The sequence below is a fragment of the Diachasmimorpha longicaudata genome, chromosome 16 (genome assembly GCF_034640455.1).
Source record: "Diachasmimorpha longicaudata isolate KC_UGA_2023 chromosome 16, iyDiaLong2, whole genome shotgun sequence".
Taxonomy (NCBI): domain Eukaryota; kingdom Metazoa; phylum Arthropoda; class Insecta; order Hymenoptera; family Braconidae; genus Diachasmimorpha; species Diachasmimorpha longicaudata.
The window spans coordinates 2764544-2791891 of NC_087240.1; the positions used below are offsets into that span (position 1 = coordinate 2764544).

The following is a 27348-nucleotide window of genomic DNA, read 5'->3' on the forward strand; positions in this document are numbered from 1 at the left end:
CTTATCATCAATCAAAGTAATCCAATTTATTAATAGCTATTAGTTTACCAATGAATAATGACAACTCCCAGCTTATTAAATAATAAATCAACCGAATAAGTGGAAATAAAAAATTAATTGCTATCAATTTATCGATTTTAAATCATTAAATTGTCGTTACAGAGCTGCGAATCAGTTGAATGGCTACGAATACGACGGTAATTCGATAAAAGTGGAAATGTCGAGTGCTGAGAGTCGACGTAGGGCACGCAGTCAGCGTGCTGGTGTTGGTGCATTTTCGGGTATACCTGGCTCTGGACGCCAGACAGATTTTCCACTGCGTATTCTCGTACAATCAGACATGGTTGGCGCTATTATTGGCCGTCAGGGATCAACCATACGTCAGATAACCCAAATGACACGTGCCCGAGTCGATGTACACCGTAAGGATAACGTTGGCTCCCTGGAGAAGGCCATTACGATCTACGGCAATCCAGAGAATTGCACTAATGCCTGTAAAAAAATACTTGAGGTCATGCAGCAGGAGGCCAATAACACGAATAAGGGGTCAGTAATGAAGCTAATTAATCTAATTGATTAATTCGTCTGGTAGTTGATGATTTGGGAGATGTATAAAAATTTTAACGATGAATTTATTATTTTTTTAACAGGGAGATCACATTGAAAATTCTCGCACACAACAATCTCATCGGTCGTATAATTGGCAAGGGTGGTAACACGATCAAAAGAATAATGATGGACACCGACTCGAAGATCACTGTCAGCAGTATAAATGATATCAACAGCTTCAATCTCGAGCGTATTATCACTGTCAAGGGAACAATCGATAACATGAGCAAAGCAGAGTCCATGATCTCCAGCAAACTTCGTCAGAGTTACGAGAATGATCTTCAGGCGATGGCGGTAAGTTTGCGAAAGTTTTTCCAGTTTGAACAATGAGTTTGATGTTTGAGGGCTTGTTGAGTGGAAACTTTCTGAGGAGGAGTATGTCAGGAGATTGTTTTACCGGAGAAGTTCAACTCTGAAAAGGGATCTCTAGTTATTTCTTCTCAAAATTAATTTTTATGTTGCTGGATAATTTTGATGAATAGTTTCATTGATTTTATAATTTACTGGCTCGAAAAATTGCACAATCGGAGAAATTCAGAGTGACAAATTAATCAGTTAATAAATTAATGATTTTAGCCACAAAGTATGATGTTCCCTGGTCTTCACCCAATGGCAATGATGTCAACAGCAGGTATGGGCTACAGTTCACGTGGACCTGGCCTCTACGGTTCAGGACCAGCTCCCTATCCCTATCAAGGCAGTCTACCAACTCAGCAAGGTGGTGTACCAGCAGCAGACACCCAAGAAACAACCTTCCTGTACATTCCCAACAACAGTGTAGGGGCAATAATCGGTACCAAGGGTTCACACATCAGGAATATCATAAGATTCTCTGGTGCTAGTGTTAAAATTGCCCCACTCGAGCAGGAGAAACCTGCCGATCAGCAGACTGAGAGAAAAGTCACAATCATCGGATCACCAGAATCTCAGTGGAAGGTAATGCCCCAAGTTCTCGTCAGGGGGGGCTTCTCGTCGATATAGTGGGGGGATTTCTCCGGGAGTTGGAGGTGTAGGTGACCGTGGCTAGGTAGAAAACGATTGAACTCGTGATCTCGTGGTTGTCGGTTCGATTCTTGGATGGGGGAAAATTTTAAAATTTATATCAGGAAATTCCTGCCCATTTGGGGTGATGGCGGTATGTAGGCATCACCTTGATAAGTGCAGGAAAATTAATTGAGAGAGATTTCCGTGGTGGATTCACCAGTTCCATTGAACTTCACCCCCGTTACTCTTCGACAATTTTTTAAAAAGATGAATTGCCGATTAATTAGTTGATTTAACATGGATTAAGTATTTTTAAGTAATTGGTGAATCAATTGACTAATTTTCTGGCATTGAATTTTGTCGATTAAAGGACGCGAGGAAAATTGAAATTCATTTGTTAATTAATGATCTGTCTTCTGGTAAAAGTCATTTAAAGATTCATTTCATTAGTTATAGAAAATTAATCTCAAAAAACATTCTGTGACGAGATAAGATTTTCCTGCAGAATACTCGTTTCCCTCCAAATTCCCTGCTATCGGAATAATCTGTTATTTTACTGACCTGGGGGTCAATATTTCTAGTGCTCAGATGAAGAGAATAAAGTTTAATTTTAATTTTTAATTATTATTTAGGCTCAGTACCTGATTTTCGAGAAGATGAGAGAAGAGGGCTTCGTGGCAGGCACCGAAGACGTGAGACTGACGGTTGAGATACTCGTACCGAGTGCTCAGGTTGGTCGTATTATTGGTAAAGGGGGTCAGAATGTGAGGGAACTCCAGCGTGTCACTGGGAGCGTTATCAAGCTCTCTGAGCAGCAGTCTACACCCCCACAAGCTGATGAGGAAACTACCGTCCATATCATAGGACCTTTCTTCTCTGTTCAGGTGAAATTAAATTTCAAATTATTTGCAATTTCTCTTTTAAAAAATCTGGAACATTTACCTTTCTTTATCAATTATTTATTACTCTCTAATTATTTTCAAAGTTCATTGAAACATGAATTATCTACATGAATCAAGATTTTCTCCTCTAGATTTTTTATTTATCTTATTTATTCTCTCGAATTGATGAATCAATTAAATTGCTAATTTCTCAAGTTATATAATTATCTACTTGATATTTCAGTCCGCACAGCGAAGAATTCGTGCGATGGTCCTTCAATCTGGTGCCCCTGGAAGTACCACCGGTATTCCTGGCTCACGCGCTGGACGCGGTGCAAGCCAAGAGGGTGGTCCACGCACACGAAGAGACGGCAGCACAGCATCCCAACAGGGTGGCTCAGTGCCCCCCCAGTCTCATCCACCCCAACAGCAGCAGCAGCAGCAGCAGAACTCCCCGCCACAGACTCAACAGAGCTCATCGCCGCAGAGTCAACCCCAGCCCCAGCAGCAGTAACGTTGTCGATAAAAATGCAAGAAAAAAACAACAACAAATTTAAAAAAAAAACAAACTCAACTTACTAATGATAGAGAACAACACCTGATGCCAATCAACGCCTCAACAGCAGCTTTTTCTTTCGTTTTCGATCGCTCGTGGTAGTTCCTTGGATGAGGAACTGATTAAAAATGGGAATTTCGTTCTGATGGAAATCGGCGATTTTATTTTCTTCGGGGGAGGAATTTTCTTTAGTTGGATTGCTTTGTGATTGATTTAACCCTCAGGTTTGAGATCTCATTACTTTTGGTGTAATTACTTGAGGAAAAATGGATTTTTCGTCTCAAGTCCTGGATCAACGATTGATTGATTGATCAACGATTGATTTTTTATCCGAGTTTTGAGTCTGGAAGTTTAAAATTTGATAAACATCGCTATAATTTTGGAAAATTCATCACCCAGAGGGGAATTTATTGCCGGGAATTTCCACAGACTCGTTCCATTTTTTTTCATCACCTCTTCAATTTTTTTTTAATTAATCAATGAATTGTGAGTTTGTAGTTTAATAATTAAAAACTCGCAGGTGCATGCGAATTGATACAAACGCGAATTCCATCACGTTAAATGCGTTGATGAATAATGAGAAAAAAAAAGTATTTAAAAGAAAATGAAAAAAAAAATGATAATGAAGAAACTACGGAAGACACACACAACCTTATTACCTCATTCATTACGATTAAAGATTAAAATATGAGTAGAAGAAAAAAGGCAGAGTGAAAATGATGAATTGAATTAAAGAAAGAATTAATGATTGATAATGATGAAAAACCAAGTAATCTAGAAGTCTACCTAATATTAAAGTTATTGATAATATACAGAGAATTGACGTTACGTAAAAAAAACATTTAACACAATTACGTTATAATCCTGTTAAATTGCTATTCATGCTACCGATATGATTATTATTACAATATTATTATTACAATATTTTTTTTTCTCCCCACTGATTAATAGATGAGGGGGGATGTCTGTCATTTTGACAATACAGTTTTTTTTTGGTGAAAAATGACAGGCCCCTCGTTGCATTTATTTACAATTTGTTTTCATTCGTTTAATTGTTTTCTCATTACTGATGGTGAGAGAATAACTATTGCTGGATTATTGATGCACTGCATTTTAACCGATTATGGAGACTTAAACAGATAGAACGTAACAGCAGGTGAGGATTTATCTTGAATTGTGAGGATAATTTGTTGAAACCCTTGGTACCACAATTACCAAAGATACGATTATTTTTTTTGTATTCAATTAGATACAAGAAAAATTGGTTGACTCGATGAGTCATGTGTCAAGGGGATTCGACTTATAACTCGGATTGAGGATTGTCCGAATGACATTTTTCGTGAAACAGATTTATTATTATGGTACTTCAGGTGGATTCTCTTTGATGAGATTTATCGAACTGGTAATTGTCGATTTGTGCTGAATTTGGAGAGATGGTGATGAGCCACGATTTTTTGAAAATTCGTTTGTTTATCGAATAAACTATTTGGTAGAAATCAAAATTTCGAATTGAAGAGTTTGATTTGTCGAATTTATCTCGAAAACGAGCAGGTTTAGGGATAAATGTCATATGACATTTTTTGTAGGCAACTTTATGGCCTACAAAAAACGTCGTATGTTTTTTTTTTCTAGAACCAACGGTTCCCGAGATAAATGACAAAAATGTCAGTTTGAAATGGAATTTCTCACTCCACCGATCCAATTACTTCAGCAAAAAAAAATCTTGATACGAGGAATATAAAAACTTTTTCTAAAAAAAAAAAAATCACATCTTCAGGGATTTTTACTTTTACCAAGGATGTAAAGTGTGAGTGTGCGTGTGTTGACTGATAAAAATATTATTAAGTTTCTTTTTTCGAGTAGTCGAAATATTTTTTTTTGGGCGTAAGGCGAAACGGGGGGAATTGTGTTTTGGGGGGTGGGGGGGGATAAGAAAAATGATGAATAATCGAAATACTTGTTGTAACAATGACAGACAAAACCGAGAATTAATCCATCACTTGATTCTCCGGTAAATTGCTGAGATTTTTCAGAATATAATTTTCTTATTTTGAAAGATCGATTATCGGACTGACAATTATTCACTCTGCGAGCCCCAATTTATTCCAGTAATCTCTCATTACATTGGACAGGGCAGAGTGTCATCATACTGAATTAAAAAAAAAATCAATCAACATTTGTTGCTGTAACATGAACAATTTCTCGACATTCGGTATAACAAAGCGTTTAGTACAAAAAAAAGTCGTTTTTAGGGAATGAACGTTTGCGAATCGATTTTTCTTTCGGGAATATGTGTGTACGTAATTTTTCGAAGAGACGAAAATAACATTGTGTATACGAGCGGATGATGAGCACGAAGCGAATTTCTTTTTGTTTATTATTATTTTTTTTTCGAAGGAAGAGGAGAAATTAGAGTTTAGTGAGGGGTTGGTGGGGAGGGGGGAGTATGGGGGTGGATTGAGAGAGAAAGTAAAGGAATCAATGAAGAGAGAGAGAAAAAAAAGAGTAATAAAGAGTATAAGTTTATTTTTGATACATTGTTGGGAGGGATAAGTAATTCTTTCGATTAGTTTTTTTTCCTTTCGTTTGCATTTATTTTCTTTATTCTTTCTTTTTCAATTTTTTTTTGTTAGATGTTTTTAATAACTTAATGAATTTTAACGGTATTTAGGGAAGAGTAAGAGATTTTTTTTTTGGTGAATGAGGAAGAGAAATTTTTAATTAATTAATATAAAGTAAAAAAATGGGGAAAGGGGAAAGGGGTGGGAAAATGGTGATGAAGGTACAAAAAGTAAATTAAAAAACGAAGGGGAATAAATTATCGTGAGTGATAAAGTAAACAAAATTTGATGAGATAATTAATGGTAAAAGAGAGTAAATTTTTGAGACTTGTCCAGTTTTTTGCACTGGACTGTCAGTGGAAAAAAAGGAGATTTTTCATTTTCTTTTTTTTATGTCGGTATAAATTGTATAATATATTTAATATATTTCGAGGGAATGAAATTTTTTAAATATAAAACGGCGGTGGTCAGGTCGCTGGGAGACTGTCACACCATTTTATCAATGAACAAAAATAAAGTGGGATAAATTTTTAAATGAAAGAGATTTAAAAAATTTGGGGATGATAATTAACGAGGAATTCTCGGGCTCGCAGTTTTATGTGACCCGAGATTTTCTGGACGATTATATCGCGCATGCGGCCTCCCGCTTCAGCCACTTCTGGATTATTTATAAACTGTAAAATCAACAGTGAAAACATTTAAATTGCATTTTTAATAATCAAAAAGTAACATTTACGACTCGATAAATAAAACACTCCTTTCTCCGGCTTAACTAATTAATTGTAAAGCTCAAAAAATTTTTAACGAACAATTCTTTCGGCATTTGAACATTAAAATCACTCTTTTACATTTGTTATCCCACGAGAAAGTGATAAACAATGAATATTCACTCACGACCCAACCGAGCCCCAGTGTTTAATTTAGAAAAAACCACCAATTATCGTTTTTTTTACTTTCAACGAATTAAATAACAAAAAAAATCAGTAAGGAAATAAGGGATTGAATGTCACGATTAAAGCTAAACTCTTCGACTTCGTTGCTCGCAATTCTCACAGTTCTGAAGCTCTAAACTAATTTAAAAAAAAGCAAAATGGAGGAAAAATAAATAAATCACGAGATGGACCAAATAGCAGTCATCGTCACACACAAACGAGAGATAAATACGGAGAATTATTGATTCTCTGATATTGAAAACATCGGATACTTAAAAAAAGGCGAAAATGTGGAGGATAATTAATTTCGATTGGATCTTGCCTAAGTTTCGGCCGTTTTTTCACAGTCCACAGGTAGAAAAATCACTCGAGTAAGGGCTCATTTAACGATTAAGATGATGCCAGGAGTGGTGAGAGACAGGGATAAAGAAAAATTGAATATGAAAATTTAATAAATAAAAGAAGAAAAGAGAAAAAAATTTTGCAGTTAAAATAAACATTATTGTATAATGTTTTCTGCCATGTGAGGCCCGCTCGCACACTCGGGGACGATGAAATGTACAAATCAAACACAAAGTAAGAGATGAAAAAACAAAAAAAAAATTTAAAAAAAAGTGCAGAGAAATTATTAATATAATAATGATAACTTAAAAAGAATAATGAATTTTTAAAGTTATAAATTATTAAAAAAATAAAACGATAAAAAAAAAACGAAAAAAACGTGGTGGAGAAATTAGAGTGAAGGGAAAAAAGGGTTTTCTTTTTAAAAAACGAATAAGGAATTTAACCACGACAAATGTACAAAATCGATTAATCACTAAATCTTAAATGTTAGTATCTAAATATCTAAAGAAACAAAGTATTTAATCGCGCAGACATTGTAATTGTGTGTTACTCAAGGAGATGAGAATCCCAGTTAATCCGATGTGAGGAGAATTCCAAAAAAAAGGGGCTGATGATGAGAAATAAATCATAAACATTAATCATCTGCTTGACAATGCTAATGAGTATGAGAATAAATGGACAGAGCAGATCTGGTGCGTCTAACGTGTAACAACTACACGATTCGTCCTGAATGCCATCGAAAAATATCAAACAATGATAAACAAATCGTTAAATCATGAAGACCAATAACTGAAACGAGTGACGAAAACAAAAACGAGAATAAAAAAAAATTTAATAGATTTTGATGAGAATTTCATCTGCACGAGGAGAATTTACAGAGACAAATTCTCGATCATCAGAATCTGGAGAATTGACCAATCGTTTTGTCACTTATCCACAGGCTCTCACCATTAAAATATCTAAACTGATTAAAATCGACACACGCACACAATCAATAAGTAAAATGTAATAATAAAAAAAAAACCTGCCGGCTTCACGTAATATTAAATAATAAATAGTGAATAGTATTATAAATAGATAAAAGAAAATCACAGAATGGAGGAAATGTTGATGATTGAAACGTCAATGTTAATGAACAAAAATGAATGTGAGAGGAACAAAAATCCAAGGATTCAATCGAGAAGAGCAAATACAAGAGGCATCTTGACGAGATATTTTGGGCTTTAGTATTACTAATTAATTCCAGGATTGATTGAACAATGATAAGATCTGAACAAAAATAAATACTGAACATAAAACAAGAAGATAAATAGTTTAAATAAAACAAATGGGCCTTATCGTAACCACTTGGGCATTGTTATTATTGGAAGAATGTAATTTTTTCAAGTGATAACACATTATATACAAAATAATTATCAATTAACAATTAATGAAAGATAAAAAAAAATAATAGAAAATAACGAGTAGTGCGCAAGTGCGGTGTCGCGCGTGAGTGAGAGATGTTTTTTTTTACGTCTAATACGTTTTAATAAATTTGAGAGAAACATAATTCGTAAGTGACGTGTTAATGATGAAAATTAACAGATGAATGAAAACATTGAAATGAGTGAGATATTTGCGAATATAATGGTGTGTGTAATGAGAATAATAATAGGTAGGATAAATAGGAACATTTGAGTCGTATGATATTATCTATTATTATCCTAATTGTTGCCAACGATGGGCATTAACTGGGGATAAATCATTGGGATTTATCGTCAATCTGATTGATGAAAAGTAACACAAGATAATGAAAAAAAAAATAACCCCTCCAACAGTGTAAATATATTTTTACTTATTGCTAATTAGTTGAATAGATTTATGATGAATCATAATCATGATAATTACACTTCAGATGCATCAGATGCACGTGTGGGCACACCATTATCATTTTTATCTCGATGTTATTTCGAAGTTTTAATGGTTCATATGAGGAATCGTAGAAAATACTAAAACCCAAAAAATTTCGTGAAGTGAAAATTCGAATTTTTCGATTATTGGTCTTGTGAAGTCGGGCCTTGAGATAAAGTCATTATGAATGTTTACCCAAACGCGTCCACTACCTCAGGAGTTACAATTTTTTCTTCTTTTTTTTATTCAAAGTCATTGACGAAAACGTTAACATAAGTCGTTTTTCAGGAGTGGAGGGATGATATTTTTATCAGGTCGATATTATTTCGAGAACTATCGATCCTACGGGAAAATTATGCTCTACATTTTTTGTGGGGAATTTTGCGACTTGAAAAAACGGTTTCGAGTCATTTTTGGTAGGACCGCACGTTAACGAGGAAAATTCGAATTTCCTTCGAGAACGTCACATCGAATGCCTACATTCAATCATTAATATCTTCGGTTCAAATGATGCGATTCGAGCGAATCAGAGCTCATTTCAAAGTCTGAAAAGGCCCCTTTAAACTGATGAAAAATCGTTAAATTTTACTCAGCCAATCTCGAGTTATCGGTAATTAAAGAAAGGTGCTTTTTACATTCTCTCCCCCAAATCTCGTCTTATTGAATTCAGAACTTCACTCCTAAATTAACGAATGAATTTTGTCAGTCGGTGCAGTGACGACATTTCATTTGGAGGATAAACCTCCGATCGTTGGTTTAAGTTTCATTTTTTAAATTAAAAAAAAATAGTAAAAAAAAAATAGACATAGAGAAATAATTCTGGAATAGAATTTTTTCAATTTTGCATGTAATACGATTTAACCTGAGTTGTTCTTTGTTGAATTGACCCACAGTTTTTATACAGGCGCTAATGGTTTATTCATTAATTATTAATTCCCTTAGCAGTCGTGTTCTCAGTTCTTATTTTTCTCCCAACGTTACACAGTTGTTTAATAATTGAATAATAGTAATAATATCCAAAAACAATCAGTAGTATATCCCCCATAAACGAGGCATTACAGGTATTACCGTGAATAATAAATAATTTTTAAACACGCGTTTAGGGAAAATTGAATTGAAAATATTTCACTAGTTTCTTTTTTTTAATGAACAATATACTTTCCTAAAATTTTATATATTTAATGAATTAACCAATTAATTGTATATTGTGATTGAATCGGAGAACGAGACGAGATCACAGAATTATATTCATTTGTTATCGCACAATGTACGGGCCCTCCAACCAAATAATCATTAAAATAACATAAATTGGTAATTTTTTGGTGATCGAGAAGAAGCCATCTCCAAAAACAATTCATTATCCACTGGAGACCGTCACAAACACGATAACAATGTCCAATCGATTTGTACATTAAATTAATCATCAAAAAAAATTTTTTTTTTTTGATAAATTACTCCAGCCCAGAGTCTGGACAATTCTGTAATAAAGTGGTGAAACGTAATAAGCCATTCGCATTCTCGCTAATTGCGCAATTATGTCATTATGGAAATAATTGCGCAGTTGCATGGGCAATTGAAAATTTACTGAATTCACCGCTGAATAACAGATTTCATTGAATACAAAACTGTATAACGATGGTTGCATGCACACGGAATACAAGATAATTTAAAAAATAATGAAGGGATCACCCGGCCCAACGCCGCGGGACCCGACAAAAAAAAATTAATCATTTATTCATAAAAATAACAATGCTTAATCAATTTTTTTTGTTTATATAATTTTTCTTTTTTTTTGTTTTTAATTAGAGAAGTTGCGCATTGCCGACGGAGACACACCTCCGCGCTTGCATTTTGCTTCGCAATTGCTATGGTTTTTTTTTTCTTTTCTCTAGTATTTCTTTCGCTTCGGGATTAACCGACTTCGGAACAAAGTCACTTGAAACAAAACTGATGAGTGAATCGATAAATCGATGACGAGAGGAAATTTCTTAAACAGTGAAGAATTGAATGTTCAAGAGGAAGAGACAAAACCGGAGTCAATGTCCCAGTTTCATTAAATAATTTTGTTTTCAATCATAATTAATTCGATTACTTTTGTTGCTCCATTATTAATTCAACGTTTTTTTCTTGTCTTTTTTTTAAGTTTAATTACTATTTCTATAACTTAAAAAAAGCCTTTTTGCAGAGCATTTATTATCTTCACGATTGTCTCGATAAATTGATGTGAGTGATTGATTTGTGATGGGGTGATTGATAATTGGAGGATAATAAATGTAATAATCCGGATGAAATTCCTTGAATTGGCGGAATATGATGAAATTTAAACCGGGAGGGGCGGCAAATACATCGCGTGGTACTGCAAACCAACACGTGTAAAAAATTATTTAGAAATAACAAAAAAAAAATCATTAAAAATTGATAATGTGTTCTGGTAAAATTTACAGTTGTGCATCGCATTCGTTCTTTTGATTATGTGTATTAACGTGTAAAATTTTTTTTGTTTCGAATTAATTAGATTATCCAAAATTCGAGGAAACAATCCGAATGAATATTTCGAAATACATGGAAATGATGAATGAATACATGAAAAATTAACGGCGTTTTTTAGTGAATAATGTTTAAATCATAAATATAACCATTAAGAATTACACATGGAAAACAGATAGAAATTTAAAGGCAAGAAATAGTCATTAAGGCTGGATAAATTCGGTAGCAGGGGCTTTCCTCCAGGTGCCAAAAAAAATTCTAGAAAAAATAATCTTTTTTCTCATTTTCGACGGAAACAAAAATTTCGATGAAAAAAGAATAAACAAAATTGCTGAGTAAATATTTTTCCAAATTTCGAGAATAAAAAACGAAATAATTTCACTTTCGAAAACTTCATCTGGAGGAACAGCTGCTGCTACAGCCAAAATTAATAAAAAAAAAATTGGTTTTAATAATGAATACGTGAACGTGAGGAATTGCCCTGTATCTTTAGCTATAAAAAATTCGGTGTGCGCGCAAAGAAATTCCAAAAACGAAAGCAAAAAAAAAAACAAAAAAAAAATCAAAAAAAAATTCGTTTTTGACCTTTCGATTTTTTTTTCCTCAATTAAAATTAATCCCGCAAAGTAAAAAATATATTTTGTCGATCTCTCGTCTCGTCTGTGCGAGCGGGCAAGAAAAAAAAGTGTTGGAAAAATCTTTGAAAAAAAAAATTGCAAAAACAGAAAAATAAAACGCGTCTAACATTTAAAAAAAAACTACATTTACTTATATGTATGTAAACATAAATAATACAGCCTACAGTCTTTCTTCTCAGCGCAAATTTAATTGATAATTGTAACGAATAAACTGAAAGAACCATTGAAATAACAATATGTGCCGCGACAATGTGAAACCATGGAAATACACACAAGTGCAATAGTCTCAATAGTAAACGGGAAAATAACGGCGTTTTAACATTTATTAATGAAAAATGATGAAACGCGTTCACAGCTTGAACTACCTCGCATATTTTTTTTTCTCATAGCTGCCGAATTAATCATACCTCATTATAACACACGCATTACACCCCATATGTACATGAAGAAGAAGAAGAAATATATTCGTGTTTTACAATTTTTACTCTTTTCATTCATTTATCCATAGCATGCTATCATACCTATGTAATCAATCAATCGAACCCGATGTCATCCCCCAGGTATCGATGGACGATCATTACGTTTGTAATATTTTTATGTTTTCGAGTTTGCAAAGTTTTTCTGGTCTTGACTAAAATTGGAAAATTGTAAAATCATTTATTTTCATTTTCTGATAACTGTTGAGAGGATCATTCTAAATTCGGTGATAGAATTTTGTGTCGTTAGGGGTACGGAACAGTCACGTAAGATCAATTAATGGAATTGGAGGGTTTAATTGATTAATTTAATTATTAAAATTTGTTGGGTAATATTGACAATAGAAACAGCAAAGTTAACTGCAATTTAAAATCGAGGATTGAAGAAAAAATAAATATTTCTAAACTAGAAAAAGATAAATATTTGCATTTATATGAGTCTTCTGAACAGCTGTTGATATATAAGCTATTTCAGAATTTAAAAATTTAATTAATCAATTTAATAATTGGGCTTTGTGGCATAATATTATGAAGAAAATAGCGAAATTTAACGGAATTTGAAATTGATCTGATTGAAAAAATTACGTAATTATTCCTGAAATAAAGGAACGTAAAAACACATTAACAATTACGTGACTTTTCTAGGTAATTAACGATACAGAAATTATTTCTGAATTTAAAGATCCATTTCATCTATTCAATTTAATAATCGAAGTTTGTTGGATAATAACAAATTTAATGCAATTTAAAATTGATGATTGTTCCGATGTCTGATCACCTCTGGGTTTTTTCAGTAATTTGTTCTTTCATCATTCAGAACCAGGCAGGAATGACATTATCACCACAACGATGACTTTGTAATGAGTTGTTGCATCGATATTTTTATCAAAAAGGAATCGTCCCAGGTGAAGACAAGAAAGAGATAAAAGACGAGTGAAAACTTTGACTTTTCCTTTCTCTTATCTTTATTGAAAATTCATCAGATTTTACACGATTTTCCTGGACTGAAACTAAAAATGGATCATGAAAATATCGAATAGTTTATCAATAAATAAGCCTCAATAATAAATGTAGGAATTCATAAACAATGCCAAATAGTGTACAAGAGAAAGATTAATGAAATAAGAAAAATCAATTTATACTTTTCATACATAACATTTGATTGATTGCATGTAGTTATGTACAATGCAGTCGATGACTAAAAATATTCAGTTTTCACCGCCGAAGAATAAATAAATAAATTATTCTAATTGATTAAAAAATGTCTCAGGTGTTTAATTAACAATTCCCTTATCTCACGGTTGTAATTCGCAATTATCGTACAATAAATTAATTTATATGGTTCTCTTTTTTTTACAACAAATTGACTCGTAGATCACTATTCTAATTATTTACAGTTAAATTTTTTAAGTAATGCACGAGCCCACGAGGATATTTACTCTTTTATTTAGATTATAGACTAGAGAAAATTCATTTAATTCTTTAGTAATTATTATATAAATTATTTCAACACTTTTTATCGCTTCAGTTCTGTGGCAAGGGAATGAACATCCTTTCGTTATTTTTTCAAATTGTAAAATCATCAGCTGTTTTGCTCTCTCCAGTACTACTTAGTTGACAATCAATATCAACATTAAATAATTATCAATTAATGTGCTTACGTCATGTCTAGAGACTCATATTTTTCCCATTTTTTCAAAAATTCAATTTCTTATTTTTTTCTTCATCGAAAGTCGACGCTTTCATTTGGGCCTCACATGCCCCTGAGATTTATATCTGTCATTATAAATGTGTAATTAACATTTATAATGATTTTATTATTAACACATTCCAGATGTCAAAATAAATTTCTATATTGAAAGATTCCAAAAATATTGAAAGAACTGAAAAAAGATTTAAATTAATGCTTTTGCGCTTATGAAATAATAACAAAATTATTACTACAAATCAATTAAATTATCATTATAATTTTGTTATTATTCCTTTGAAATTTCCTTCAGACTTAATTTTTCAGCTTTGAAAATTGAGAATTCCCTTCCTTGCCAACAGGACCCGACGATCCATCTCCATTTCAGTTATGTCGGCCTTGTGGCTCGCACCATGTCTCCCAGGAGTCTCTCAACACTGACATCACCGACTGTCGGTTTGAACAACAGTTCCTGAAGGGTTCCACGACAGAGAGCACGCGCCGGGGGTAACAGCAGAAGGAGGCGACCCACCCTACCAGCCCCTCGCTCCCCCAGGACAGTCACTGTTTGCTCTTGAAGGGCGGAAACCCTTGCTGAATCGCACAGACCTCTAGACTCTAAAAATGCGATAACAATTGATTTCGCACAATTTTTCAAAATTAAAAAAACTCATGATTTACAAAAATTTAATATATTCACATTAAGTTTAAAAAATCCATATTTTATATGCTAAATCATTTTTTTTAATGATGAAACATCTTAAGTTGATGATAACCATAAAAAGTTAATGATAAAAAAAATATTAAATATCATTGAGTAACAGAAAAATAATTTTTCGTTTCAATAGCGTCAAAACTTTCATTTAAAAATTACATTAAAAATTGTTTAATATCCGGGGAGGCATTGGATTGTAATTATTTATTTAAATTTTAAGTACCTCCTTTGAATAGTGCAATGGCCTTCAGACAAGCATATTCAGAGTGATCAACCCGCATAATCGCGAACCTCGTGAGTAACTCTCGTAGTCTCCTGAATTCGTCAGCAATAATCTGTTGTCTCTCGGTTGGAAGGAGCATGAGAGGCACTGAGAGTGATTCATCGATGGTGAAGTTCCATTGAGCTGCGGTCAGTACGAACAGTTCACTCCAGGACTCTTCAAGCAAAATAGCCTGGTCTCTGAATGACAACTGAGGAAAAGAAAAAATTAATTTGTTGGAAAAATGGAAATAAAATGGAAAAAAAATAAATAGAAGGAGATAATTTCACCAGAAATCTCAATAAATTTTACGTTAACAACATTAGATGTTTTGGCAGACGAGGAATTGCGATTTTTTCTAATGCTCGTATTAGTATTTTTATTTATAAATTGTTTATGTATAATGAGACGTTAATTTTACCTCTAGAAATGATGGAATACTCCGGGCCCATTTGACAGCGAGGAACAGGAGTTTGGCTGCTGATTCGTAAACGTTTTCTGTGGGGAGAAGGGGTTGATTGGGGCTACTGTACTCGGGTAAACTCGGGGTCATCCCTGGGGGTGGGGCCAGCCGGAGGGAACTCCTGAATCCGATGGAATCTGCAAATTTATTAATAAATTTATTAACATATAATTTTTCCACAGGTGAAAAATTAATTAATTCATCAAAGGGTTGGTTTTACCAGCGCAAAATTTTTTCTGACTTCAACAGCTATTTTACCCCATTCGACTAAATATAAATTTCAAAAAATTGATTGACAATCCCCATAAAATCTCATGTATTTCAAATTAATTCTGATAATTAACACTTGTACCAAAAAAACATCTCAATAAAAATCATTTCCCTTTCAGTCTAACAAATTTACATCCCTCAGAAAATAAATTATTACTTCAACTGAGTACATGTTCCTCCTCCTCTCAAACTAAACGAAGTACCAATTCTCATAAACAATAAACATCCAGAAATAATCAAAAATAAATATTAAAAAAACCATAAGATAAAAATTTCGCACTTCATCGACTGTAAATAAATCTCAAGTCCATTTTTCAACCCTTTGGTCGATAAAAAATAAATTCAAATTTGAGTTTCTCTCCGAACCTTTCTGTTCACTTCCACGAACACTTCCAGCTTCCTCGGAGCTCGTCACCTCATCCTCCTTGGCAGCAGTGCTGGCCAGTGGTTCCGGCGTTGGTCGGTGCAAAAAGTGAGCTGAAGTTAAAAAAAATCCTGTTCACCGCAAAATATCGTCGACAAAATGTATCAGGGGTGGGAACGAGGGGGGAAATAAATAGTGAAAAGGACTTACGAACTCCGGGACTAAAAGTCGTCACCGCCGGCTTGAATGGAAAGAGCCCTGAGTACAGTAGGGGATGGTAAGGACTGCCAGTGGTGTGGTAGACGTGTGATATACCCGGATATATCGCCGAGGGTGCTCTTCTCACTGCACTAACCAACGACGATGTACTTCTCGGTGCTCTCTCGTGTTGTACCGCTGAAAATGACACTTCCTTCGAAATCCCTTGGAGCATCCATTTACCACCCAAACCCTGTCCCCCATTTCTTTGTAAAAATTTTTCTTGGAAATATTTTTTGACATTTCCCCTTCGATTTTAAAAATCTAACATTTACGACGACACAAAACCAGACGTCGAAGGTTTTGGAATATTATTTATATCAAACCCTGTCCCCATTTCTTTGTAAAATTTTTTTTTGGAAATATTTTTTGACATATCCACTTGGATTTTAAAAATCTAAAATTTACGACGACACAAAAACCAGACGTCGACGGTTTTGGAATATTATTTATATTTTTTTTTAATTGTTAAAGGGAAAAACTGTATTTTTAATGTCATTAAATATTTTTTTTTTGTTTAAAACTCGTGGAATAATTTGGAAAAACAAAGACTTTTAGCGAAATTTTAAAATAAAAGTTGAAATTTTCAAAATCATTTGATAAAATTGAACAGCACATTCACTTTAATTTTAAATGGTTCAGATTTTCGAGAAGTTATATCAATTGTTATTAAAAATTTGAAGGTTTTTTACTTTAAATTTCAAGTATAATGTTCTAACGGTTTATTATTTATTTATTCAGTGGGAAGAGATTATTTACAACTAAAGCCAGAATAAATCGTGATAAAATTTACAACAATTGGTGGCAATTTCTTATCTCCACTTTTATCGAGAGAAATTATATCTCCAATATCATCCCAACTAATTGATATCGCGTCTCAATCAAGTGTTTGGATTATCACCCGAGTTGTGGAGTGCCCCCTCTCCAGTGAATCGAGAGACCGCCGGTGTTTACAAAAGCTGTGAACTCAAGCCTGTTCATGACACACAGGAGAGCCACCGAATCGAGTTTCATGTGGGTGGAAATTTTTTTTTTCCTGTTTTCTCTACTGCCCCTCATCATGCATTACCCCAGCGAAAAGTAATGCATTGTAATGTATTTACACGAGATGACAGACAAATCGGGAGTGATTCAACCCCAATTATTTTTTTTATTGCCAAAAATGTATCGGGTGACTAGATAAAGCGGTTGATATTCATCTCTTGTTGTTGAAGGGGAGCCAGACTGAATGTTAATGTGGAATGTCTCTTACCATCTCGCTTCATGTTCACTTCTAGACATTTTGCGAACCGACAGGCCTGGCACTGATTACGACGGGAGACGTCTACTATGCACTGGCCATTCTCTTTGCAGACGTAATCCAAATTTCTGAAATTATAAACAATTGGAAAATACTCAAATGGAAAAGGCGAAATTTGAATTTTTACGTTGAATTACTTTTTCTTAATTGCGCATTTAAATCTGGCGATTAATTCTGCTTTAAAAAATGGTAATTGTTTGGTGAATTCACATCAAACTGATGTGAATGTGTTGATTAGTTATTAAACATTTTTTTAAACAATAGAATTATCAGAAAATCTTTTAGGAATCTCGAAAAAAATGAAAAGTTTATTGTATGTTACATTCAACACAGGGAATTTTATTTTAAAAAATATGACTCATTTGTCATTTGGAAAAATGGGAAATTTATAACAGATAAATAGTACTGGTACATAATATTATACATAATATTATACATAATATTATACAATAAAAAACCTTTGCACTGGATTTTTTAAGGTACGATAAAATTTGTTGTCTCACGATTGAAATTTTCCTTAACATTTTCCTTTCGACCAAAAAATCCTCGATTATGCCCTCAAATTAATTAATTAATGTCTCACACTATTAATTCAACCAATAATCCAGGCATAACATTACCTCGCATGTCTCCGAATTGATCTCTTGAAGAAACCCCTGCAGCCATCGCAGCTCGGCACTCCATAATGTTTCCCCGACGCTTTATCTCCACACACTTTGCACAAAGTAGCATCCCTCCCCTGCTCCTCCATTTTGATTCACCAAAAACCCCGAAACCCGAAACTATCGATCGCAATCCACTCGTCAATAATTCTCCTCACCCAGCGATCGGTGGAAACCTCCCCCGAAAAAAAACACCCCCTGAAAACAAAAATAAAAGAAAAGTTTAAAGATGAAAAAATTACACGTTTCATACAAAGTGAAAGTAATTCGTATTGGGACATGATAAATTCGTTTTTAATTTTTAATAATAATTTTTCAGTACTTCGAACACGTAATTTAGTGAATAGCGTATGACAATTTAGTGCGGGTGGCTATAAGACGATGGAAAGTGGCCATTTGGCTTTACCACCATCACCATCAGTTGGTTCTACTCATTCTGCATTTTGTATGAAGATAATCGTGAGCTTTATGTCGAGCTTAGCTACACGATTGCCCAGATGTTACGTAAGTTCGATCCATAACTCTATTCCATAGTGTCTGTACTCTAGGGCTCTATTCATGAGGTCCAATTAAAATTTTTAAGTTGATTTACACGAGAGTTGGATGATTTACCCTATCGTTATTTATGTTTTATGTACGTGTTTTAGTTTAAAATTATTGAGAGTGCTTGGTATGTGTGAACACAAATGTGTGGACAAAAACCATCTAAGTATGTTATATTTTTTATAGTTTTTCTTCGAACAGTACCGAAATGTTTAGAATGTTTTTACTAAATAAAACCAGAGAAGAAACAAGAATTAATTAATGAACAAGGGCCTTTTGTCAATTGGGTCTAGAGTGTCAAATCTTTTTAGTCACTAAAAGTCAGTTGATCTGGAGACATCATAAGAGAAAGATATACCTTCTGTGTGCGATAATAAATAATTAAAGTTAATAGTTAAATAGTTTTTATATTATTGAGACAATCCCTATTTATAATCCAATAAAAATATTCGATAGTGCCAGAGAAATATTTTTTAAGATGAAATCAATTATTTTTCGTTTTGATAGTATTTTTGGAATTAGAATGAACGTGAATTTAAAAATGAGGGGGTTGCTAGGAATTTCTAGGGAATGTCTGGAAATTGTGAGAGAATTTCGGGAATTTATAGAAATTTTTGAGGGAATTCAAACGGTTTTATTTAAAAAATTGAACGAGGGTTGAAAATATTCAATATTTCGAAGAATTTTAGAAGTTCCGAACTCTAAATTCTTCAGGAGGGAAATTGTTTAGAAAAATTCTAATGCCAGTCCCTTAATGAAGTCATAAGTAACAGAAAAAAAATTCCAACCCCTTTCACTCGTATCTGAAACAAATTTCAGAGAAATTTCCAGAAAATTCACCTTAACTGACCTAGAATTCTTCCCTCACTGGAATTTTCAGAGAAAATTTCCCTCAGGTGGAAATTTTTTCTTTTTAATTAGAAATAAATTCAAGTTCTTTTGATTTTAAATAATTTTTTTTGCGATGGAAAATCATTATCCAAACCTGAGGAATCATGAAAAATTTGTTTCCCTCTCCCAACGAACGAAAGAACAGTTGTTAACCCTTCTCGCCATAACCACCCTTCCAGTGACTTTTCCAACGTTTTTTGTTTCATTGAGAAGAAAAGAGTACCGCCCTGGCACGCGCGTTAGCCCTCAGGGCGTTCCTGAAATTGCTCTCCCTCTCTAACCCTATCGCTAATAGGTGGCCCGGGAGGCTTTTTCCACCTGCGCATTTCTCAGGCTCAATAATACAACAACCCCGACCCGGAGCCGCCAGACCCGTAGACCACGCGCCTCCGTCCTGGAAGGATATCAACGGTCCCTTCACCCCGGGGGGTGTTTTCCGCTTTTATTGCGGGTGACTTTTACTTAATGATAGCGGCGACGTCATAATATTATTATGGGCGGTATCCGGGGTGGTTGACACCCTTTCAAGATTTTTAGACTCTTTCTCTTTCAGGGGAAAATTTCCTGCCACAGAATTTTTCCTGAACGCTTCGTAATTTTTACTGATTTTTTTTTCATCTCAATTTCAACTAATTAAATGGTGGCATTTCACGTCACGTGGTACAAGTAAAAGGGTTTTACTTCGGATATTTTTCGGGTATTTCCCTGTTTGTTGCTAAGCAATGAAAATAACCGATAAACAATTTGTACGCGGTTCAAAACCCTAAACTGTCATTAGAAAAAATCAAGTTCAAAGACTTTACCTCGACATGAGGAGATTTGGAGGAGAATCCTTGGAGATTATTGATCGAAAATTTTTTAAAAATGTTCCTGATAATACGGTGAAGACAAAAGCCAGAATTTGGAAACAATTATCTGCGTTTTGTGGAGACAGAAAATATACGCTGGAAGCCACAACTACTAGTGAAAAACCGTACCATATGACGTGAAATGCCAGACATTTTATTGCTCAAAATTGGAATGAAAAAATAATCCAGCCAACTACCCCCCCTGGCAGGAGATGAGGAATGGCCGACAGTGGGCCGACATTTGACCAATGCTGGCCGACAGTCGGCCGATTGTCGGCCATTCCTCATCTCCTGCCAGGGGGCCTCGACCTTCAAAATTAATCGGATATTTCCCTCCAGTTTCCCTGCGTAGCACCGATCGGGAGGAGTTTAGCAGAAAAATTTGATTTTTAATCAGCAAAATTTATCCGTCTCGTTGCTACGCAACGAAACTCTCAGAAAATATTTGATAATTTTTAAGGTCTTGAGGTATTACTACTAGATATTCTTCTGTGTTTTGAATTTACGATATAATTAACAGACAAATTCAATGATTAATTTCGTAAGTTTTCTGGGATAATTTACTTCAGGTTCGGATCATTTTTCCAGTAATATCATAACTTTGTTCATAAAGAGACATTTTCTATAAAAACTCTAGTCCAATTACTTGAAAAAAATGACAATTTCCTGGTGAAATTGTTTTAATAAAAAAATTTAATGCAGATAATGTAAAATTTCTAGTCAAATTCTGAAATTCCAAATTCAGAGTTTTCTCAATAATTTTCACAATTCAGAGAAAAATTTCGTTTTAACCCAATAAAATCTTTCGAGAATATTTCTCGAATATTTCTCTCTGTTCAGTAATTTTCTTTCTTATAAAAATTATTGTAAAATTTCCCCGTTTTACATCACAATGACAATTATTCAAACCCTGCGGTTTATTTACATCAAGTCGGATTAAATCCACCCCCGATGTACTTGTCCCGTTTGGTAATTTTTCTTCAAATTGTTAAGACGCGTAGATGTCACAATCTAAATGAGAAAAAATAATATAAAAAATTGTGTAAGCACAGATTGACATGTGGTCAACGGCTTGACTCCCCCCAGGTGAGCGGGCAAGTGCATGTGCACCTCAGGGGGTGGATCGCGTTGAAACTGCGATTGGAATTATACATTGTATCAAGAAAAAATGGGGGTCGAATTATTTAACCCCATTGGACTCACATACGTACATGACACGGCTGACTGACAACCATATGCCGAAGAAATCGAGACCCAGAGGGTTGAGGGGAGCTGAGAAATCGAGGGTGGAACACCGTGACGGCATGACAAAACAAATTATCGACAGTCAAAACTATTTTCATGTCGTTAAATCAAACTTCCGACGTTCATTGACTTTTGATTGAATTATAATTAATGTTTTTTTTTACCTAACGTGGCATTTGACTGTTCACCTTTGTCATGATTCATCTGATTGATTTTTAGATTATTTTTGATTGTTTTAGATTGTTTTAGATTATTTCTTTCTAGATTTTTAGAAACCTTTTCGATGTACGACCCGCTTTTTATCGATAACTCAGAATCTATGGAAAATGGCAAATTATTCATCAGAACCTTTTTTGTAGAGCGAACTGAGCACTACAAGAAATGTCTCTACAAAAATTTCGTTATCTCTCTTAGATTTGCAGATATTTCTCAAAAACTGGACGCGGAGATAAATCGACTTATCTCGTTGAGGATTTTTTAAAAATTCAATTAATTTACTTTTTCATAAATAAATCATAAATAATAAGGGACAGTAAAATTTTCTTGATTAAGATGTTTCTTAATGAACATTTAAAAAACATACTTTTTCAATATTTTTCATAAACATTATTAACCACAAGTTTTAGAACTTATTAACGACCATGAAATTATCAATTATTGATTTATTAAAATACCACCACAACCGAACCCACTTTAAATGAAAAACCATAGAAATAAAATTTTTTAATTTACAATATATTATTCATTTCTCCTTTATTATCTATAACTTGTGTTCGTATATTATTTAAGGAACGTATATTATTTAAGAAAATTTTTTTTGTCTGTAAAAGCTGTAAAATCATGTAGTGGAAATAAAACAATTCAACAATTCCGTAACTTTTGACGTCGTGTAAAAATAAATAAACGTTCATATCCAGGTGATAATTACTCAGCACTGTATTTGACACGGTTGTTCGCGTAGAGGATTCTCCACAACCCAAAGGGCATGTGTTTTTTTTCTCAATGAATTGATCAATAACAAATCGCCGAGTCATCGTGTCATGATAAAGAAAAAAAAAATATCAATGGGAATTCTTCCGTGACAAATTCTAAGTGATTTTCGATGCTGTTCGAAAAGTCAATGAGGACGAACCTCATCGATCCATTTTTTACATTTTTTTTTTATTTAATAAATTTTTTTTTCTGGGGAAGATCACAAAGGAGATTAATTCTTCGTTTTTTCACGTTTTCCATCGATTTTTTATGGGCCCTTTCTTTTGGCGGAGGCGATCAGCAGTTTTTTATGCGAAAATTCGCAGGTGACGTGACGTCGAAAAAAATAGAGTGAGAATTACCATAAAAAATACGACAAAGGGGGCGTGATACCCTCATTTTTTATGCGCTAGACTTTTTAACACCCCCCGGGCTCGTCGCTGAGAAGAGTCATTCGATTGACATTAGCCCCAAGGTTTTTGGTGACATCGCGGTGGTTTCAAAGTGGTGCAAGGACTTTTAGTGACTCGAGTCGTTATTGAAGCGAACGGTGATCGATGGCTTTACATTATTTAAGCTTTGGTATGTCCAATCCCTTTATTTCGCTATCGAAAACAGTTCAATAATGGCAAGACAACGATTCAAATTGAACTCGAAACTTTTCCTGGAATATTGAATTTTTTTAGTATTTCAACCCCCGGAGTAAGGGATGCAAACAATTTTTGGATCGAACCATAAGTTTTTTCGATTTTAAATTTTTAAAATTGAACAAGTAAATTAATTCTGTGAATTGCAATGAAATGATTTCGAGAAAATTTAACTGAAATTGATAAACGTCAGCAACAAAAGCTCTCATTTCAACTATTATAATTGTTATTTAATTTAATTGGTTAGGAATCTTGCGTAATTTAACAATTAATTTTTTTATATTTACTAAAAATTCTATGAAGTCTGGAAATTGTTGTCTTGTCATCTAAAAATCTAAAATTCCACTCAAAAAAATTCTAAATCACTTTAACGTTTATCACGATAATTAATAAATAATTACAAAAATTAATAAATTGTAAATTTCAACATAAATCCCATAACATCCGGTGAATAAATAAAAATTAATTGATTTGTTATCGGCCAGGAAATCACGACCTTAAAATAAAAATAAAATAAGAATAAAAATTAAATAAAATTTAATAAAATAAAAATTTCCTGTAAAAATGATTATGTTTATTCCATCAGTTGGAATATTAAATTAATTTCTGTTCGATCGAACTGATTGTCAATGTCAATTTTACTTGCGACAAATGACAATAATTTCAACCGCTGGTCCTGATACCCAACACGCTTTTTAATTTGACTCCCGCAGGCTTTGTACATTATTCACTAGTGTTGTGTTCCGCTACCCGCAAGCACGTGCTCACTTCACACGCCTATATAGCAGTGATTGCGTGACCGTAGGCAGGAGGACTTGTACAACTCCGTAAACCTTATGATTTTACTTTTGTTGAGGCCTTCCACTAGTCATAACTTCGCAATTGTCTGAAAGAACCCGTTCGATTCGTCGCCGATGGCCGGTGGTATCCTAGAGAAATTCATGGAACAATAAAATATTTCGCAAACTCACAACACTGCTCCAATTATTTATCATCATTATGCTTAATAATATTATCATTAGTAGCATTAGTAACACTCACTGTCGAGTGTTTTAATTAACGTCCCATATTTTTAATAAATTTTTCGACGAACTGTCAAAGAATTATTGTCGATATCTCCTCATTTCTTTTAGTTAAAATTTAAATATTGCTGTTGGACGTTCAGATTTTATTAAACATTTTGTGAAAGAAGAAAATAATTATCTTATCTAACAATAAGCAAAAGAACTAGTGACAACAATAAAAATATTTATTTGAATAGCACCAAAGAAATAATTTTTAAAATAATAATTTTTATGAAATAAAATTATTTTTCATTTTGAAACTAATTGTGGTATGTTAATACAATAAATTTCTCCAAAAGAATAACAATAAATTGAAGTTAATGAATTCCTTTTGATTTAAAACATACGATTGTCCTAGAATTGGAAGAAATATTTATTTAATTTGCACTCGTTATTTTTTTCATTGTCAATCGACTCTCTGAATGTTAGTATTTATTTATTTAATTTATTATTATTATTTATTCCGTTGATACAAATGTTTTTCTTTGTTTCACATCCTCCCCAGCCTCTGCCTGAATGTTAGTAATTTTTTAAATTCTAAAATTCAATGGAGAAACAAAAAATTGTTATTAGTCGGTAAAAGTTAAATAGGCAGCATATGCCGACAGCATATGCGCAAACCACGCTGTGATACGCTAATAACAGGGTTGTGCACTCTACAACAATTACCGGAGCACTGGATAGACCGGAAAAGTGGTTTTACAGGTGTGTTACACACGACCGGGGGGTCACTAATCACGTACGCGTGTCACATGTGACTTTTCACAAGGTTCAACGATGCCAGCGTTTACGATTATCAAAAAGTAAAATCTAAATTCAGAAGATAAATAATGAGGATCGTCGGACAGGAGGAATAAGGGCATTGAGCCTTACGACTTAATTAATTAGTATTTGTTCATTTGTTGGAGAGTCCATGGAAAAAGATCATTAAAACATTCAGGAAATTGAACGGTTTGGATTGAAATTAAATTATAACGATTTTTTTAATCGAATTTGTGACAGTAATTACGTGTAAGGAATTTATTTTTTGGAATATTTAATTTTAAAAATATGATTTTCATTTGAAATTGTTGTTTTTATTTGATATTAGGGTCCTGATGGAATTTACAGATTTTTTATTAGTTAAATTTTTAGGTAATTTTTATGGGAGTATTTATTTTTAATTAAAATTTAGAGGAAATTTTTAGTTTTTATTTGTCAGTAATTTTTTTATGGTAATTTTTTTTGTTTTTATTTCGGATTTTTTGTAGTGTTCGTCCACAGGCAGAAATATTCGGTAAAAATGACGTATTTTTCCCATAATTGCAAAGTAAAATACCACGAAAAATTATCCAGACCTGTCATAAAATTATGTTTAAACGTTCGGTAATTATTCTCTAAAATTTCTATGAAAAATTACGATACCGTCACGAACCCAACGTTCCCAGTCACTTTTATAATCAGTAATTAACCTTAATCCCCGTAATTTCTACCTCATGTTTCTCCCCGCGGTCGCACCCCCCACCTCTCCCAGGATTTTTCCCAAACTTTCCCTAATTCAAATTTCAAAATTTTTGAAAATTAAAAATCGTCAAAATTTCCAACTGATTTCCGTAATCAGCGAGCAGACTGTGAATTCACCTGAAAAATCCCCATAAACTCACAAAAAAAATATCACCATTCCACAAAAACAAAACGAAAGAAAATTCTAAAAAAAAAATTACACAAAAAAATCAAATTATTCAAATAAATAAATGCACTCTCCTACCTGTTAAATAAATCCCTCACTCTCCCGTCTCCCAAACCACCCCCACAAACATCAATCGAAGGAACCGACTGAAAGGATTAACTCTTGATAAAATAAAATTGATCATCCGACGTCGTTGGTTCGGTTGTGCTGTGATCTATGGTTTCATAATTTTCTGGTTTCCGTCTACGGCCTCGGGGTAGTCCTGATCCAGATCAGGGACAGTGCCACTGGGGGATTTCCCATCCAGGTCCCGCCTACTCCCGACAAAGGAGTCCAAGGAGAGCTTTTACCCCCTTATCGACTCGCGGTGATGGCGCATCAGCTCCATTGGTCGTTGGGCGGAGCCTCCTGGCAACCCCTTGGACGAGCTTGCAATTGGCGATCGGAAGGCTAAGAGTGTGTGTGTGTTGGAAGGCCCTCGGATACGGGATAGGGCTTGAAAATTGTATAAGTGAGCCTCGGTCACCGGAGTGAGCAGCCAGATACACTCGCCAAAGTCAACTCGACGGAGTTTACGAAATACTCTGTACATTTAACTTTCTCCTTCCGATTTTATCGCTCCTTTCAGTCTTCCCCTGTTGACATTGGCTCATTCCATTGAACGAGTTGATGACTCCCACTGGCCCAGAATTAGTCCCTGAATACATATTAATATCAGTTGAATTATTCTGTCAGTGAAATTGAGGGAAAATTTTACAAAATTGTTAGGAATTTTTTTCGAAACGTAATTTTAATTAAATTTTTTTTTCCTCTAACGATTTGTTATCAACTGAATCGGGAAATTATTTTTTTATAACTTTTCCAAGTGTTGAAACCTTTAAAATTTTTTAATTGAACTCTAGAACTGGTACGTCAATTGTAGAATTATAATTAAATTAATTATTTAATTGGATAATATAATACTGTTATTATAATAGTAAAAAAATAAAGCTAAAGTAATGAATTTCGAATGTCCTACGAAATTTTTTAATTTCTAACTGCTAATGATTGGAGCAACAACATTGATAAATTGAATTATTTTTGGTTTTTTAAACTAAATCAAAAGTACCATAAATTACTGATAAACGAA

The 27348-nt window shown here is 33.7% G+C and overlaps 2 protein-coding genes across 12 annotated transcripts in view; one reads left to right on the top strand and one right to left on the bottom strand.

Annotated features, from left to right (window-relative positions):
- The window catches only part of Imp (IGF-II mRNA-binding protein), a 98079-nt gene extending 89406 nt beyond the window's left edge, over positions 1–8673 (top strand). For 7 of the 8 annotated variants that reach the window (XM_064135407.1, XM_064135408.1, XM_064135409.1 and 4 more), the window contains 5 exons: positions 163–546; positions 651–903; positions 1186–1545; positions 2226–2477; positions 2719–8673. In XM_064135407.1, the coding sequence (XP_063991477.1) occupies positions 163–546; positions 651–903; positions 1186–1545; positions 2226–2477; positions 2719–2988 (1519 nt within the window). In that variant the 3' untranslated portion in view covers positions 2989–8673. The remainder of the gene's footprint in view (positions 1–162; positions 547–650; positions 904–1185; positions 1546–2225; positions 2478–2718) is intronic. The other variant, XR_010300286.1, reaches the window with a different exon arrangement.
- Positions 8674–13774: 5101 nt separating this feature from the next.
- On the bottom strand, positions 13775–26878 carry LOC135169966 (protein dissatisfaction-like). Of its 4 annotated transcripts, XM_064135423.1 has the most exons (9): positions 24528–24571; positions 24333–24415; positions 18299–18538; positions 17631–17746; positions 16331–16528; positions 16123–16233; positions 15445–15623; positions 14985–15234; positions 13775–14664 (listed from the first exon to the last, which is right to left on the bottom strand). In XM_064135423.1, the coding sequence occupies exons 3-9, from the start codon at positions 18427–18429 to the stop codon at positions 14435–14437; spliced, it is 1215 nt and encodes a 404-aa protein (XP_063991493.1). In that variant the 5' UTR covers positions 18430–18538; positions 24333–24415; positions 24528–24571; the 3' UTR covers positions 13775–14434. The 4 variants fall into 4 exon arrangements, with proteins under 4 accessions (XP_063991493.1, XP_063991494.1, XP_063991491.1 ...); XM_064135424.1 differs by lacking the exons at positions 24333–24415; positions 24528–24571 and adding an exon at positions 26298–26878 and having other exon boundaries at positions 16331–16516; XM_064135421.1 differs by lacking the exons at positions 24333–24415; positions 24528–24571 and adding an exon at positions 26298–26878.
- Positions 26879–27348: the final 470 nt, after the last annotated feature.

What these genes read in the sequence shown, in the direction of transcription:
- LOC135169966 (XM_064135421.1), bottom strand. Translation starts at nt 18,429, where the DNA reads ATGGAGGAGCAGGGGAGGGATGCTACTTTGTGCAAAGTGTGTGGAGAT. An exon ending in GACTTTTAGTCCCGGAGTTC is followed by an intron (nt 16,234 to 16,330) that starts GTAAGTCCTTTT and finishes TTTTAACTTCAG; the next exon opens with CTCACTTTTTGCACCGACCA. An exon ending in CATTGCACTATTCAAAGGAG is followed by an intron (nt 14,665 to 14,984) that starts GTACTTAAAATT and finishes TCGCATTTTTAG; the next exon opens with AGTCTAGAGGTCTGTGCGAT.